Source organism: Peromyscus californicus, unplaced genomic scaffold (assembly GCF_007827085.1).
Source record: "Peromyscus californicus insignis strain IS unplaced genomic scaffold, ASM782708v3 Scaffold_5__1_contigs__length_169319896, whole genome shotgun sequence".
In the NCBI taxonomy this organism is placed as follows: domain Eukaryota; kingdom Metazoa; phylum Chordata; class Mammalia; order Rodentia; family Cricetidae; genus Peromyscus; species Peromyscus californicus.
Window position 1 is genome coordinate 100,142,137 of NW_026294573.1, and position 17,103 is coordinate 100,159,239.

Sequence of the window (17,103 nt, forward strand, 5' to 3'; positions counted from 1 at the left end):
GCTCCACCACACCTGGCTCATGCCAACACAATCATCAAGAAGCAGTCATGTGCTTACTGCTGCTACCGGATAAGGTGTGTTTCAGAGTTTTTGTTTTTTGTTTTTAAGTTTTAGAATATTTATATATACATGAAATATCCTGGGGATGGGGCCAGTGTCATAAACTAAAAGTAATTTTACATTCTATTTATTTATTTTGGTGTGGTCCTGGGGATTGACTTTAGGGCTTCAGAGAAGCACTTGACCACCAGGATAAAGTCTGAGTCCTCAATGTTTTAAATAATAGTTTTGGACATTAAACAGTCTCAGGGTACAGAGTTTCTACCTGTGGCACCACACCAGGGCTCACAAGGTTTGGGGTACTGAAGTATTTCACACTTGAGCTTTTGGGACTAGGGGTGTTCAGCTTTATTGTCTCTGTAGAGTGCCCACCATGTGCCCATTAAGAACAGCCTAGGCCTTGGAGCTACAGGTACCTGGGCTCAGATCCCATGGGGGCCACTTACTAGCTATAAAATAAAGCTACTAGTTGTCTGTGTGTGTGTGTGTGTGTGTGTGTGTGTGTGTGTGTGTGTGTGTGTGTGTGTGTGTGTGTTTGCACCTGCACACACACCCAGGGTGTATGGTGGTCAGAGGACAATCTTAGGTGTTAGCCTCTTTCAGGTGCCACCTGCTTTTTGCTTTTCATTTTTAAGACAGGGTCAGTGTCTCCCACTGAAGCTCACCAATTAGGCCAGGCTGACTGACAGCGAGCCCCAGGATCCTCTTGTCTCCACCTCTCCAGCACTGTCATTATACACGTGCATCATACCTGACGGTTTTGCAGAAGTTCTGGGGATCTTGGGTGCCCATGCTGCCGTGGCAACCACTTCGAGCGCTTCCAGGAGTTACCTCCCCAAGCCTCACGATTAGTTTTCCTAAATTACAGGAAAACTGTAGTAAAATGGTCGGCAAACTCCCTGGCACTTGGTGTTGGGCAGTGGGTGCATATTTTCTTTAGTTCCTCTCATTTTTGCATTTGCATCCTAGAAGTTCCAAGAGTTGAATGGGATTCTGCACCAAGAGTGACAATTAATACTGGTCCTTAAGCCAAGTTTATGTCAACTTGACACAAACTGAAGTCATCAGAGAGGAAGGAACCTCAATTGAGAAAATGCCTCCATAAGATCAAGCTGTACACAAGCCAGTAGTGCATTTTCTTAATTAGTGATTGATGGGGAAGGGCTCAGCCCATTGTGGGTGGTGCCATCCCTAGGCTGATAAGAAAGCAGCCTGAGTAAGCTGCACTCTTCCGTGGCCCCTCAATTAGCTCCTGTCCCTAGGCTCCTGCCCTGCTTGAGTGCCTGTCATGACTTCCTTCAGTGATGGACTATAATGTGGAAGTAAAAGCCAGGTAAACCCTTCCCCTCACCCCCAACTTGCTTTTGGTTGTGGTGTTTCCTCACAGCAATAGTAACCCTACCTAGGACATCCAGATCTTTAAAGCATTAACAAAACAGCCAGGAAGGTTCTAGAATCTGTGCAAAGATGCTCAACACTATTGTGCACTCAGGAAACTCAATGAAAGTCACACAGAGAAAACCACAGTGAGCTAGCACCTCACAGCTATCAGCACTGAAAAGGTGTGACCTATCCACAGAGCCTCACAGGTACTGGTGAAGGAGACTGGGACCCTCCCCGGCTCTGGCAGCAAGGTAAAATGATGAGTATTTGCTTTGAAATGTAGTCTGGAAGTTCCTCAGAGAGTTAAACAGAGTTGCCTATGACCCAGAAATTTCACTCTGTATGTGCCCCAGAGAACTGAGGCCATGTTCACACAAAACCTTAGACTCAAGTCTTCATGAGTGGTATTATGTAAACAGCTAGAAAATCAAAGCAGCTCAAATACCATTAATAGATAGATGAATACATGAAAAACGTATACCAATAAGATGGCCAGAAAAAGGGAGTGAAGAACTGAAACATACTACAGCATGGATTAACCTTAACATCATCATGCTAAGTGAAGGAAACAGACATAAGAGGCCTTGGATTATATGATTCTGTTTATATGGTATCTTAGTTAAGGTCATGAAACACCATGACCAAAAGCAACTTGGGGAGGAAAGGGTTTATTCACTTACAGTTTCATATAACAGTTCATCATCAAAAGCAGTGAGGGCAGGAGCCTGGAGGCAGGAGCTGATGCAGAGGCCATGGAAGGATGCTGCTTACTGGTTTGCTCCTCGTGACTTGCTCAGCCTGCTTTGTTATAGAACTCAGGACCACCTGCCCAGGGATGGCACCACCCACAATGGGCTGGGCCCTCCCCCATCAATCACTAACTAAGAAAATGCCTTACAGCCTGAACTTATGGAGGCATTTTCTCCATTGGGTTCCCTCCCTTCAGATGACTCTAGGTGATATCAAGTTGACCTAGCACTAGCCAGCACATAGGGTTTATGTATAATGTCCAGAATAGGAAAATCCAGAGACAAAAAGCAGATCTGGGAAGTAACTTCTTCTAGCAAAAACAGTCTCCTTCCTTCCTTCCTTCCTTCCTTCCTTTTTTCCTCCTTTCAGTTCGTTGTCTCAAACCTAAGGCTTCCCCCATACTCTACCACTGAGTTTTAGCTCCGTCCCATGAGGCTTCTTTTTGGTGTAATGAAATGTCTAGAATTAAGCAATTGTGACAGCTGCATGACTTGTGAGTACCTGCAACCTTACTGAATTGGACCCTTGAAGTGGATGTATGCTATACTATCTGAATTACATCCATTTTGAAGAAGGTAGGCTCCCTCCAGCAAACAGCCCTGTTAGACAGGGAGGCTCTGACATGCCACCCAGGTGAGCCACCCTGAGCACAAGGGCAGAGGCACAAGGAATGAGGCACCACTCAGCACTAACCTGCACCCAGGATGGCAGGAGGTCCTGGTGGCCCAGGGGGTCCTGGTGGTCCAGGGACACCAGGTCTCCCAAAGCCAGGTGGCCCAGGCAGGCCTGGAACTCCTGGGGGCCCCTGGGGCCCCACGACAGCCTCTCCTTTCTGTCCCTGTTGAGGCAAACACATAGTCATGGGGAAATCTCTTTTTATGAGGATATTTGTAAGATCCAGTCATTGCAGGTGGTGTCAGTCTCAGCGAGCAGCAGCCCAGGCATGGAGTCCAAACACACCAGGGAACCCGGGCAGCCAGACGGGCCCTGGAGATCTAATCTGGCTTTCTCACTCCACACACGAAGGAACTGAGCCTTCAGGGTGGAGAGGACTTGCCTCACACCACAGTGTAAGTTAAGGACGCAGCTGGAGCCGAGGTCAGCCATGTGGTCCCCAAGGTCAGAAACCTGGGGCAAACCTTGCTCTTCTCTCTTGGATGGCTGATGTGCCCCCTAACCCCCCTGCCACCACCCACCGGCCTCATCTACAAAGACCAGGCCTGTGGATAAGCTCTACCTTCAGTCAATGTCACCAGAATCAAAGAGTCCTTCTAAAGCTATTGCTGGTGCCTTCTGTTTATCCTCTGAGGTAACCCCTCACTACTGATGGCTCTGTGCAGAGTGAAGTTGCCACAGTTTGCATGGCTAACGCCTGTGGGCTCGCTAACTTCGCATAGCCTAGTTATGCTCTAGAGACTGAGTTAATGTTCCACTAACCAGCAACACAGGAGGAGAGCCTGCTTGTGCCTGAGTATGCACCACACTGACTTCAACTCCAAAATCACCTACTTATATTGGGGGCGGGGTACAGGAAAAGTCACAGGTCCCCAGGGAGTCACTACTCACAACCAGGCCTGGATGTCCTGGTTGGCCTGGAGGTCCAGATACAAAGAGGTTGTTGCTGGACTCTCCTCTGAAGGCTGCGTCTCCATTCTGCCCCTGGGAGAAAGACCATGGGAGGCCGCAGTCAGACTAGCCTGAACCTTTTCTCACAGAAACTCAAGAAACCGAGTCACAGGCTGCCACAGTTTCAGTGGGACCCCCAAATTCCATGTGGTAGAAATGTCACCCCCAAACTTGTATATTGCTAGCAATGAGAGGTGAAGTCTTTGGGTTAACGGAGTAACCTGTGATCTAGGGAGCGTCTTTGCTATAAAAACAGACCCTCTGGCATATTGGTTCTGTCTTGCTGTGTGATTCCTGCATAGTCTTGGGACTTTGCAGAATCCCAACCAGTAAGTAGCCCTAGATCTCCAGAACCGTGTGCTAGAGAAACCTTTATTCTTTCCAAGTTACCCAGTCTGTGGTATTCAGTTTCAGCAACAACAGACAGACTAGGAAATAGACCAAACATTTAATAATCAATATTCACCTTCAAGCTGTTGAGAAAATGTCTCAGGTAAGCTGGATCAACTGGAGGACCTGAAGAAGAAATGCTTCGTAAGTTCACCATCGTAATGGCAAAGATATCAAAGAATTTCCAAGTTAGTAACGGTGGTTATCTCTTAGTAAAAGCGACACTACGTTGGTTTATTGGAGTTGACACTAGGCTTGGCGGCATCTCCAGTCCTAAGCTAGGCCCCACTACCCAGGGACTGCAGGATCCTGGGTGAGTCCCTGATTCTCTCGGTACCATATTGTACCAACAACAACAGAAAGCCAGTCCTCTCCCTCCCGCCCCCACCCTGCCTGTAGTTCTGGGGCCGGAAGCCAGGGTCCTGAGCATGGAAGCATACTAGGCGGTACTCTACCTTCAGCCCTAGGCCCTGGTCTCCCTTGACAATGCTCTGCTTTTGACATGTCGGGTCCCAGACTGGTTCTCACTAGAACCCGCAGCACTCGTGGGCTGGGTGGCCAGCTTGTATAGCTAGCCTGATTTAGCAAGGCCTAGAACAGGAGCAGGCATACCTGGTGGTCCTTGGGCTCCTTGGTCCCCCTTTTCTCCTTTCGAACCAGGAAGACCCCAGGACCCTTTCTCTCCTTTCACACCTGTCACCAAACACACACACACATTTAAGAACGAGGAAAAATAGGCTGTGGGAAGTCAAGTTTCAGAACCAACCCCTTTAGCAAAGTCCATCAGAGCAGAAGGCCCCAGGGAAGCCAGCGGGTAGGAGAGAGCCTCAGATGGCCATGATCAGTGCATTAGACAGGTTTCCAGATCTTGACCCAGTTCACAGTCATGCAATGTTGTCACAGAGAAGAGGGATACAGAGTTGAGTTCATCAGGGGCTGTTGTGACTCAGCAGAGGCTGACTTCACACACCCTTGGGGCAGTTTGTGAATACAGACTGAGGCCCAATCCCGCTCAGCTCTCCAGTCTCAGCTCCCCTGGGCCTGTACAGCTTGGTGTCTTGAGGAGCAGATAAATCTCCCGGGGGTGATGACACAGTTGAGCTAAGGGGGCTGAGTCATTCACTTACACAGCTGGCTGAGGGATGAACACCCCCTGTGGGTCACATGTCCCCCTAAGTGACAGGGAGCAATGAGTCTGAGGGGCTGGCCTTCCAAATCCACCATTTCCTCTACTCCTGATGGGAGAGAGGCTTATAGGAAAGGGAGGCTTATAGGAAAACAGAGTTTGGGGAGGGAAGGCATCTATTTCCTCCCCCTTGATGGGACCTAAGGGTGGATGTGAGACCTCCCAATTTATGACCCTAAAAAGTGCAACAGATAAATCTTTCAGTGTTCTCTAGTCTACAGGTGGTGTCGTGAGGTTTGTGGGCCCAGGTTTCCTCCATGGAGGAGAACGGAACGGCCATCAGCACCAAAGATGTGATGAAAGAGCAGCAGGGAAGGGCAGCCACATGGCCCCAGGTCCCACTGATGTCTGGGAGCTGCTTAGACGAAGGGCCTAAGCAGAGGACTGTGGGTTCCCACCTAAGCCACAGCCAGCAGTGAACAAGAAGCTAGCGAGAAGGCAGCCACAGGGGCTCCCCTGAGAGGCAATAGTAATACCCAGAAGTAAGAATACCACCTCTCCCCAGGGCCAGCACATCCAGGAAGTTCTGTTCTTGCCCCACCCCCCACCCCACCCCCCCACCCCAGGGTAGCCTCACAGGACAGGGAACACCTGAGGATCTGAGAAGGCAAACCCAGCTCCCCTTCCCACCCAAGGCCTACCACCACCACCACCACCACCAAATAATAATCCTAAATCAAGCCAAAGGCACAGTGGGGCTCAAGCCTTTAATCCCAGCTGTCAAGTGGCAGAGGCAGGTGGATCTCTGAGTTCAAGGCCAGTCTGATCTACAGAGTGAGTTTCAGGCCAGTTAGCGCTGCATAGAGAGGTCTTGTCTCAAATGACAACAAAACCCCATAAAAAACAAGGTTCACCCAACAAGAAGGGGAAAGTGACGTTGAAGCAGGTCTGAGCACCAAGTCAGAACACGGCCTGGACTTGGCAACCAAAGTGACAGAAAACCTCATTAGGGAGACCCCTACCTGGCAGACCAGGGTGACACAGCCCAGCTGCAGGGGATTGCAGATTAAGGAAGGCTTTCCCTTATTTGAGCTGTGAGTATTTTGCTGCTTCCACTAAAAACCAGACACTGTGTGACAAGGAGCGTCGGTGGAGGAGGTTAGTGACTGCTCTCTGACAGGCTTGTCCCTCTCTGGTGTGCTCTTGAGAGATTGAGCATGCTAACATTTACTAACCCCCACCTCCACCCCTACCCCCGTCCCACTCCACCCACCCACACATATATACACACACTGAGCAAGGTTTCTCACAAGCTCTGCCTGGAGACAGGAGAATGCAGGTTCCGATGGACCAATGAGGACAGAATCTGACCTTGAACTTGTGACCCTCCTGCCTCAACCTCTTGAATGCTGGGATTGTAGGTATGTATCACCATGCCTTGCCTTACTGGCTCCTCACAGCACTGGGGATCAAACCTAAGGACTCACCCATGCTAGGTGAGTGCTCTTTACCAACTGAATCATTCTTTCTGTCCTATATCTAGTTTTAATGGTTCCTGGCACCTGAAAGATTAAAGGGCTGAGGAGGCAGGAGAAGCATGGGACAGCACTAAGCAGGCATCCATGTCTGTCTTCTGAACAGATTAGCAAAGAAATGAACAAAGGGAGAGCTTCCTGTTACCCAGGAGGTTTAACCAGGACGCACAGGTACATGAGAAAACCAGACAGATGTGTCCCACAGTTCAGCTGCCACTTCTCCCCCATGCTCAGTCAGCCCTTCCCAACCACCTCATCTGTGGCCAGCACTAGACACATGCAAACAGCTATAGGCACTAGATCAGGAATGTCCCAGAGAAGCACAGTGAAGAAGCGTGTGTACCGTGGAAAGTAACAAGCTCTGGGTCGCCAGGGTGAGCAGTACCAACCTAGGGAGAGAGAAAGGCCCGGTCAGACATTGGAAGCCCTACCCCAGCTTTTGTCTGGGCAGTCACAGTCTTGGGGACATATTGCAGAGGAGGAGATGATGCAGGGCCAGGCTTGGACTTGGCTCTGGAGCTCCAGATCCTCCAGCACCCGCAACACAACATCCCAGGCCCTCAGTGGGGAAACCCATGATGGAGCTGGCCTCAAGAACACAGCATCCAGACTCCTGGCCAAAAATCTCAGCAGAAGGGAAACCCGGGGCCTTCAGATAGTGTTTGTGAGAGCGCTGGCCAACGCTGAACATCTTGGCCTCCTTCCTTATCAATTAGAATTGGCTCACGAGTGAGGCCAAGCGTCCGAGCCAGCTCTGAGCCAGCTCTGAAGCTGGGCCAGTCGTCTGCTACTGAGTGTAATCAAAGACAGCCAGAAGGCACAGGTCCTGGCAGGGGTTGCAGTGATAAATAACAAGGATGTCATTAGATTGGAGGGGCTATTACGGACTCCTCATTAGGTACAGGGTCTGGAATCCAAGCAGTTCTGGATAATATAATTCTCAGTCTTTCCCTTATCCCTGCCCTTTTCCCCTCCCCCATCTCTTTCTCTCTCTCTGTACTGTATAGGTCAATCTTAGGGGTGATTCCTCAGGAGCTTTTTTGAGGCATTGGCCTGGAGTTGGCCAGCGAGCCCCAAGCATACCACTGTCCCCCTCCCCTCCCGTCTCTACCTCTTTGGCACTGGGGTTACAAATGTGCAGCACCATGGCTCCCCACCCCCACCATCAGGTTCTGAGAATCAAACACGATTTTTCCTGTTTATGCAGAAAGCACTTTACCAACTAAACCATCTCCCCAATACCCCATGTATTCAGGCAGAGTCACCTGCAAAACTGTTGCTCAGTACTCCTTGTCTTCGCTTCATTTCTTGTTACTGTGATTGGATACCCTAGCAAAAGCAACTTACAGGAGACAGGATTCATTCGGTTTACAACTGTGGGTCATTGGAGTTACATTGCTAGGGAGGCAGCATTGCAAGAAAGCAGCTGGTCACACTCAATCCATGGTCAAGAGCAGAGTGCAAGGAAGGAATATGCGTGAGAGTGCTCCGCTCACTCTCTCTACCCTTACACAGTTTGGAATCTCTTGCCTTGGGTATGGTGCCACCCATAGTGGGCAGGTAATATAGATAATCCCCCGCAGACAGGTCAACCTGATCTACACAATCCCTCATCAAGATGTCTTCTCGGGCGACTCCTGATTGTGCTGGGTCGACTATTAAAGGCAACCACCACACTCCACCTCCATCGTTTCCCTAGCTGAGTGATGGTGCTGCACCTGGATCCAGGATCTTTCTGTGATTATGAATGGGGGTTGCCAGTTGCTTAGGGGTCACCATGAAAAGATGTTGGGAGGAGGAAGGAATCTTCCAGAAAAAAATTAAGGAGGAACATTGCAGAGATTCTGTTTAAGTGGGTATGGTGGGGGTGTAAACTGTGAGGTATGAACTGTCATGATATTCAACGGCTGGAATTGGAAGGTGTGTGTGAAATGCTGGATATGTTTCTGTTTGATAATGTCCACTTTGAGGGCTGGGTAAAAAACAACCACGCCTCCATGGTATCCCAGTGTGCCACAAGAAATTAAAACAAAACAAAACTCACTCCAAATATTCTGAGCCTAGCATTAACTTCTTTTTAAGTAACTCCATAACACCACCCACCAAGTGTGGATATTGCCCAGGTTCCCAGTATAGGTCACACAACTGCAGTGGCATCCCCAAAACACTCTAAAGTTTGTGGTGGGCTGTCCCACGCTTGGTGCATCAGGACTGCTTGTGGGAGGTGGTCATGTGGCTGGGCTCTGTGTTGGGAGGAGGGACCTTCAACACTCATAGACAGTGGGACCTAGGCAGCCTACTGCCCTGCATGAGGTGAGGGCACAGCTTCCTTGGAGTGTCTGCAGAACCTGCACTTGAACCAGATGCTGCTCTGCAGTCATCTATACAAACATGCCCTTGGCGGTGCAGTGGGAGCTACATGGAATGTCAGCACTGTTCCCAGGTGGATCCCATGCTCTGCCTTCCAGGCTAGAATGCTTGGACCATGTGCTGCCCACTGGGATGCCTCAAAGTCAGACTTGGACGTATGCCTAGGGCAACACATAGCCAGCCAGTCTGTGTCAGTCAGAAGCATCAGAGACCAGCCCCATCACCACTCCCACAGGAATCAATTCAAACCCACTTTGAAGAATATTTTGAAATGATCCTTTGCAAACTCCGGAAAGCAGAGACCAAGTCTGTCTAGGTCATCCCTGTGTCCCCAGGGACTAGCTGAGTCCTTGGCACTGGTGGGAGCTCAGTAAATATTTACTGAATGAATGAGACAATGATTACTCACAGATCCATGAGTCATGCCTGTCCCCGTCTTTCCTCACAGAAATAAATGTCTCTATGATACTAGAGAAATCCTAGAGACTGTGCTGCTTACTGCCTGTGTGGGGTGGGGGTGAGGGGAGGCTGAGCAAAAGATCACAGTGCCTGCACCTGCTTCCTGATGACCAGGAGATCTGAGCTGTGGTCCTAGCTGCCCCATGCCCTATGCCCTTGGGCTAGCCTTGTGAGAGCTTCTGTGAGCAGAGTTGCCTTCCCATGATGAAGGGAAGAGAGAACCCCCTCTCGAGGAGGTATGGTAAGCAGTGACACAATCCTCGGGAAGGATGAAACAGAGTAGCTACGCATTTCAGCCCCGAATTCCCAGCACAGAGGCCATGAGTTGGCATCACTTCTTTCTGTTATAGGGGATCTAGTTTGCAATTTTATGCTTCTCCTGCCCATGAGGCCAATGTGGTCTCACTAACAGAACACTAGCTGTACTGGTCCTATTAAAAGAAGCCAGTGTGCAGACATTTTATTACCAGGGTCTGTCGTCTAGAATCCTCTAGACCTTTAAGGGTCCATGTGTGGCTAGAAGATACCAGAGTTGGACATCCAGGGATGGAAGGCACCCAAGGCAAGACTGATCTGTTTCTTTGAGTTGGCACCCGTGCTTAGCCTGCTGCTGAAGACACAGATGCATGTTACTTACTGGCGTTTTGCAGTGTGGCCGGGCAGGTATTGGGAAAACAGCCTGAAGGAAAGAGAACATGAGAAGTGAGGCCACCAGGAAACCCAGCTCTAATGGAGGCCAACCTGGTGCCTATTGCATGGTCCCCAGGAAAGTCTCCCCCATTTGCCCCCCTCCCCATTCTAACTTACACCTTTGATGTTAACCACAGCTCCAGGGGGTCCTGGGGGTCCTGGGGGTCCAGGTAGGCCAGGTGGACCCTGAAGGAAGAAGATAAAAGTTCCTACTGAGTTTGGGGATCTGGGAGTAAGAGGCAGCTGCAGGATACGGCACACACTGGGCTGGAAGCTGGGGAAGGAGGAGCCTCTAGAAGCAACCAACATCTGCCTCCGGTCCACTAGTCCCATCCACAGAGCACTTACACATCTGGCCATACTGCAAAAATGTTGTTAACCATGAGGGAGATAGCAGAGCAACAATGTCATCCTGATTGATCCCCACAGATAATGAGGACCAGAGAGGGGACACAACCTGCTCAAAGCTTACAGAAAGCTGACACTGGAAGCCAGATTTCAGGTCCCAGAGCAATGCTCCATTAAAGTTAGAATTCCTGGGGCTGTGTGCAGGAGAGAAGAGGGGACACCAGGGTCCTCGGATACTCTGATCCCTTTCTCCTTCCTTCCCCTCTCCATCTGATGTCTGCATGGGGGAGACTGAAACTCTTCAGCATGGGTGTTATCTGGGTGACACTCCTGAGCATGAGATGTGTGCAGGGCTAAGTGTAAGGATCTTTGGAAGTAATGACGGAGAAAGCCAACACTCCTGAACATGTATTCTGCAAAACCCACTCACTGAACTCCATGGGTACTGGACCCTCTCTAAGAGGGTCTGATCAGTACTTCAGCTCCGGGACATGTGACACGGGGGAAGTGGCAGTAGGACTCACCGGCATCATGATCCCTCGATCTCCTTTGGCACCCTTGAGACCATTCAATCCTGGGCGACCCTGAGATGCACACAAGACACCTTAGTGAGCTCTTGCTGTGGGCAGCCTGGCCACCACATGCCCCATCCTTTAGTCTGGGAACCACTAATACCTACAGGTCGTCCCGGGAGGCCAAATTCTCCTTTGTGTCCTGGTGGTCCTTTGGGTCCCTAGAGGCAAAACAAACGCCAATAGCAAATGACAGAAACTCAGGCTCCAGAGATCTGGAATGCTGGGCTTGCTCTTGTAAGCCGTGAAGCAGGGATGGGAGGAAGAAACAGGAGCAACAATCCTGAAGCACCCACCCGCCTGTCTCCTGCCTCTCCTCAGCTAGAAGTGTTTGCTCAGGCCTTCAGCTCTCCCTGTTCTTCTAAAGACTACATATGCAGGACCCAATCCCTCAGGCAGGGTGAACGACATAGCAAGAAACCAGCAGCTCAGTGCCTCAGGTCCCAGGTGGCCACATGCTAGGCTGGTTCAGAACGTAGAGCTTTGCCATTGGTCACACATTCCTAGGTTCCCATGTCCTCTGTTCTGACTACTGTAGCCCTATCTCTCCCTATACCAGTTTGTCCAGGAAACGGCTTCAGGATGCGCTTCCTAACCTGCTCCTACTCATTTTGAGGCCCAGCCTCAGCATGGTGCCCCCCCCCCCCCCCCCGTCCTCCTACAGGGTCCCTGACCCACGCTATAGGGTCCTATTTTAGTGATGGTTTTCTGGGTCCACATACTTCTTGAGTCACTGCCCTGATCCAAGCTCCCAGCGAAAATCACTTTGCCTACTGGAGCCTGAAGAATGGTAGCTGTGATTATGTCTGGGGGCCTCAAGGCCCTCTGCCCACCACCATTAACATGGGTAGCATGCTCTAAAAGATGAGAAGGAAGTTCTGCATTAAGACGGGGTCCGCATGAAGAATCTTGAGTCTGTATTACTCTTAGGGTAGGGACAAGCAAACATTGAGGGAGTTTCCAGGGTATGGGTCACTTGGTGGGTGGTTCTTTGGAACACTTCCCAAGTGCGCATGTACACGGAGTGTCCTGGGTCTCATTAAAGTGCAGATCAATGGTGTCTGAGCTGGTATCTGGGCTGGGGCCTGCAGCTTTGCATTTTTACAAAGCTCCCAGGTGATGTCAGGAATGCTGATCCATGGACCGCACTTTGAGCGACAAGCCTTAGCATATTTGTAAAAGAGTTGTAAGCCACTCTGGTCTCTAGGGCCACAGTTAGCCCAGATGGAAGCATTATGCAAATTAAAAGGTGCCCTTACTGCCTGTGCTTGGCAAGCTGTGCACAAGCTGGCCTTCAGTGGGCTACCCGCCATAGCCATCTGCAGCCGCCTGCTGGCCCCGCTACTAACTGTTTGCATTTCCCATAGAACTGGGGGTTACTGAGTGGTTAACCAGTCGGGAACAAGACTCTCCCATCTGCCTTCACTCTCAGGCCTAGGACTCTGTATTCAGTCTTTGCTGCCTGACTTCAGGGACCCAAAGCCTCCGAAGGTTTTCTGAAGGATGTGCTTGGAGCACATAGGTGCTCATTTGAGTGTGATTCTTTCTCCCACAGTCTAAAATCCAGCTTTAGTCAAACAGACCCCTGTGCAATTTGACAGTCCTGGGACAGTCCATGGTGCTCCAATAAACAAACACACAAACAAATGCATAATAAATAAAGGGCAGCTTATCTTTTGGAAGTTGGGGGCGGGGGGAGTCTGGATACAGGGCATGCCAGGTTGGCCTCAAGACTCTCACCTGCCTCTTTCTTACACATTGCTCATCTTCTTTGGGACCTTGTTTCCTTGCCTATAGACTGGGGTTGGAGGGTTATGTGATCACACCTGAGGCTGGAATGAGATGTCCCACAGGAAGCTTATACAGTGTCTGACCCACAGTGATGGTCACACACCTGCACTTTCATCATTTCAGGGGGGATGCATGACAGGGAAGTTCAGGGTTCATTCTTGGGAGAAGTAACTCAGAAGTGTTCATAAGTCCAAGTGTGCTACCTGTTTCTAGAACAGCAAAACCAAGGAGCCTCTAATACTGTCTAGCGTGAGTCCAACCATTCAGCATTCAGATGGACAGACTGAAGCCTAGAAAAAGGGAAAGAGAGGAGGACATGTCCCAGCCCCATAGCAATCGAGCAGCAGACCCAGCAGCACCACGTGAAGGTCTTTGTGGGTCCCTGGTACCTGACAATCCTCACCAGCTCTCTTCTGCTCCCTGGACACTCAGCTACGCTACCCATCTGAGTCCCCCAAGAATCTGAGTTCTGACCAGCAGAACATGCTAGAAGTGATGATCGTCATCCTCTACAGTCTCTTCCACTCTCTCCAGTCTTAGCCTGCCAATTGGACAATTCATGTGACCTTGAATCCAGAAGATACTGGAGTCACTGCTTGGAGGGGAGAGGTCCAGCAGGAACTGGCCACAGTGGATTGTGTCAGAATGAGAAATGGGATGCTCCTGTGTTCTACCACTGAGGGTTTGACTGTTTGTTGTTGTTTAGATTTATTTACTATTATATGTAAGAGTGTTTTGCCTACATGTATATATGTGTACCACATGCATGCCTAGTGGCCCTCAGAAGCTAAAAGAGGGGGCCAGGTCCCCTGGAACTGGAGCTGTGAGTGGTTGATCCACTGTGTGGGCAGTGGAACTGAACCTGAGTCCTCTGCAAGAGCAGCAGGTGCTCTTAACTACTGAGCCATCTCTCCATCCCTCTTTTGTTTGTTTTTGAGAGTCTCTTGTAGGCCTGGCAACCACTGAGATTTCTATGTCACTGTAGTTCGCCTCCCACAAACACAGACACATGTTTTACCACCTGTCACTGTATTACTCTTTATATTTTCACAAGTAGAACAATTCAATCTGACTGAGCCAAAGCACGAGAAAAGCTTGAAACCCTCGTTCCAACCCAGTGGAGAGACACCCAGCTTACCATGGGTCCTGGGGCTCCATGCATTCCAGGTTCACCCTAAAACAGGAGACAGGCACTTGTCACTTAGAAGACACTGTTTATGATACAACCAAAGATGGCAAGCCAAAGCGGATATATGCCCTCGGGGTGTGATGATAGAATTACCTTTCTCCCCTTCATCATTTCCAGAGGAATGTCCCCTGTCAGGATAGCGCCTGGCTCGCCCTTCTCGCCCTGCAATGCAGAGAATCTTTTAAAGTCCAGCCTCCTCCTGCCACCTTGTTCAAGGGGTCATTAAGACCTCTCCATTCTGCCAACGTGACTTCTCATCTTCAGACCACCCCTCCAGCCCCACCCCTCCAGCCCCACCCCTCCAGCCCCACCCCTCCAGTGTAACCTTCTGCTGGAGGACATAACAGCCTCCCAGGTGTTGTCGAGTTAACTGTCCAAGTGCACCCTCAAGGGCTCTAACTGAGAACAGATATGTGCCCTCATTCTCAGACCCCGGTCTTGTCCCAGGACAGCCATCTATCCCTTGCCATAGAATGCCCTTCCAGGAACCCCTGGCTCCTGACATATTGGATAGTCTGCCTTCCTAATGACTTGAGATCTGTCTCCACCAAGGATTCTCATTGTTGTTTAAAGAGCTGAAAACAGGAGAGACAAAGCTGTAAGCATGGCGCCTCTCTCCACACAGGAGCCACCTGTCTTAATGTACAACTGTCCTCCATTCTCCAAGCCTCTGTGAAAACACCTCATGGGGTAGGCAGAGCTATCCTAGATACCAAGAAAGAGATGATGGGAGCCTAGGGGTTAAGGATGCGGGATCCTGCTCCTAAATCCTGTCCTCAATAGGGTCATCTACTATCCCGAGACTTCCAGAAAGACATGCATGAAGAGAGCAAGGCCAGGTGGAGGAAATGGCATGCTTCTAGGCCTCCACACTAGCCCTGGGGAACTGGGCTGGCCATAGAGCAACCTCTTCCACAGCTGGAAGTGGTCAGCTAGGGTACCAAAGTGAGCAGAGACGCCCCTCCCTCCATCCCCCGAAGCCCGTAGCTGATGGTGGTCTTACCACGTCGCTGGCAGGGAAAGGCAGTCCTGAGCAGCAGGAAGATACAAGCACAGAAGCATTAGAGGCAGAGCAACAGGAAGCGCAGTTGCTGCAAGGCTGGATCAGAGCTGCCTGGTGTCTGTCCCAGACATTCAAAGCAGCAGAGGATTAGGGGCAGGAGCAGCCTGTAGGATCTAGAGTCTAGGTCCGCCTCCTTTGCCACATAGAAAGAGGAGCATTGAAAGCAAGAAGTGCCAGAGCCAACTCAACCCCACCCCTCCTCTGCAAGTCCGTGACGTCGAAAGCACCCCAGGCTCCATCACTCTCTCGTGCTCCAGAACTTTACCCCACACATTGAGCCCTCTACACCCTAGCGTTGAAGGTCAACCGTCTGTGGGGCCTCTTTCCTTGTCCTGTGGGCAATGTGGCCCAACTGGGACAAAGGCCCAGAGAAAATCCCAGTCCCCACTCCTCTTGGAGAAGACGCTCCTTCTAGACTCCCCCAGGAGGCGTAGCCCACTCTCTGCAGCCTCTGAGACCCTCTGCCCTGTCTTTGTCTTCCTGTAATACTTGGTATAAGAACCTGCTGGGCCCCTTGGGGAGCACAAGATGAGAGTGAGATAGCACAGGAACAGATGTGGGAATAAGTGAGGACAATCCAGTCGTTGTCATCTACTCATGGGCGCTCCTGTCCTCCTCAGCTATGAAAACCTACCAAGGAAGTGGATTGTAATGGCTGTGAGGGGTACAGAGGGTGGTTCTGAGTCCCAGGGTTCTCCCATAGTGCCCTGTGTGACATTTACTTCAACTACTCAATGTCTAACTTACAATCACCAAATATTGGAATTCATTTCATTCACTGATTGTACATTCTTCAACCAGCAAGTGTTTGGGGTGACATTTGTGGACCAGACTCTGTACTCATCCCAGAGTTCCAGAAAAGTCTTTTCCAGGAAGCACATATGATAGCCAGGAGACAAGACAGGTCAGCATGTGAGAACAACATTGAGTTATATTCTTTTTTTCAGATGGGGGAAGGGTGCAATCAACAATGCCCTTCAGCTAACACTGTGAGATCAGAGAAGTCATCAACTAGAGTGACTGTGAAAAGGCACAGTTTTTTGGGTCGTAAAAAAAAAAAATTCTATGGGCTGAAGAGATGGCTCAGAGGTTAAGAGCACTGGCTGCTCTTCCAGAGGACTGGGGTTTGATTCCCAGCACCCACATGGCTCCTAATAACCTTCATTAGCTTCAGTTACAGAGAATCTGATGCCCTCTTCTGGCCTCTGCAAGTACTGCGTGCATGTGATGCACAGACAATCATGCAGGCAAAATACTCATACACAAAAATAAAGTAAAATAAATTTGAATTAAAGAAAGCATCCTAGAATTAGAGAGTAGTGATGGTTGTGGATCTTCTAAACGTCACCGAATTGCACTGTCGGAACTGTGTCTCCAGGAGGAAAGAGCTGGCCAAATAGAAGCGGTCAGCAAATTCCATGCACATCCCCACCCAAGCACCGACCCTTACCTGTTCTCCTTTTAGACCTGGGAATCCAGGCACACCAGTGTCACCTTTTGGTCCTCTAGGGCCCTGCAAAGAATTGTTGGAGGGCACTGTGTTGATGGTTAAAAGGTTTTGCACAAAAAGAAAACATCTCTGTTTCTCTCTGTCTCTGTGTGTCTCTCTTTCTGTCTCTGTCTTTTCTGTCTGTCTCTGTCTCTGTCTGTCTCTCTGTCTCTGTCTCTCCTTCAGAACAACCACTTATCAAGCAGACAGAAGCCATGATTAGTCTGATCTTTTCCTAACCGTAAGAAGGCTGGAGGACGCT

At 50.0% G+C, this 17,103-nt stretch overlaps 1 protein-coding gene across 2 annotated transcripts in view; it reads right to left on the minus strand.

Moving 5' to 3' along the window:
- Col15a1 (collagen type XV alpha 1 chain) overlaps positions 1-17,103 on the minus strand; it is a 108,023-nt gene that overhangs the window by 11,105 nt on the left and 79,815 nt on the right. For both annotated transcript variants that reach the window (XM_052716772.1, XM_052716771.1), the window contains 12 exons: positions 16,803-16,865; positions 14,383-14,451; positions 14,239-14,274; positions 11,417-11,470; positions 11,262-11,321; positions 10,507-10,575; positions 10,337-10,378; positions 7,214-7,259; positions 4,822-4,902; positions 4,286-4,335; positions 3,760-3,852; positions 2,887-3,031 (listed from right to left, as the gene is read on the minus strand). In XM_052716772.1, coding sequence (XP_052572732.1) covers positions 2,887-3,031; positions 3,760-3,852; positions 4,286-4,335; positions 4,822-4,902; positions 7,214-7,259; positions 10,337-10,378; positions 10,507-10,575; positions 11,262-11,321; positions 11,417-11,470; positions 14,239-14,274; positions 14,383-14,451; positions 16,803-16,865 — 808 coding nt within the window. The remainder of the gene's footprint in view (positions 1-2,886; positions 3,032-3,759; positions 3,853-4,285; positions 4,336-4,821; positions 4,903-7,213; positions 7,260-10,336; positions 10,379-10,506; positions 10,576-11,261; positions 11,322-11,416; positions 11,471-14,238; positions 14,275-14,382; positions 14,452-16,802; positions 16,866-17,103) is intronic.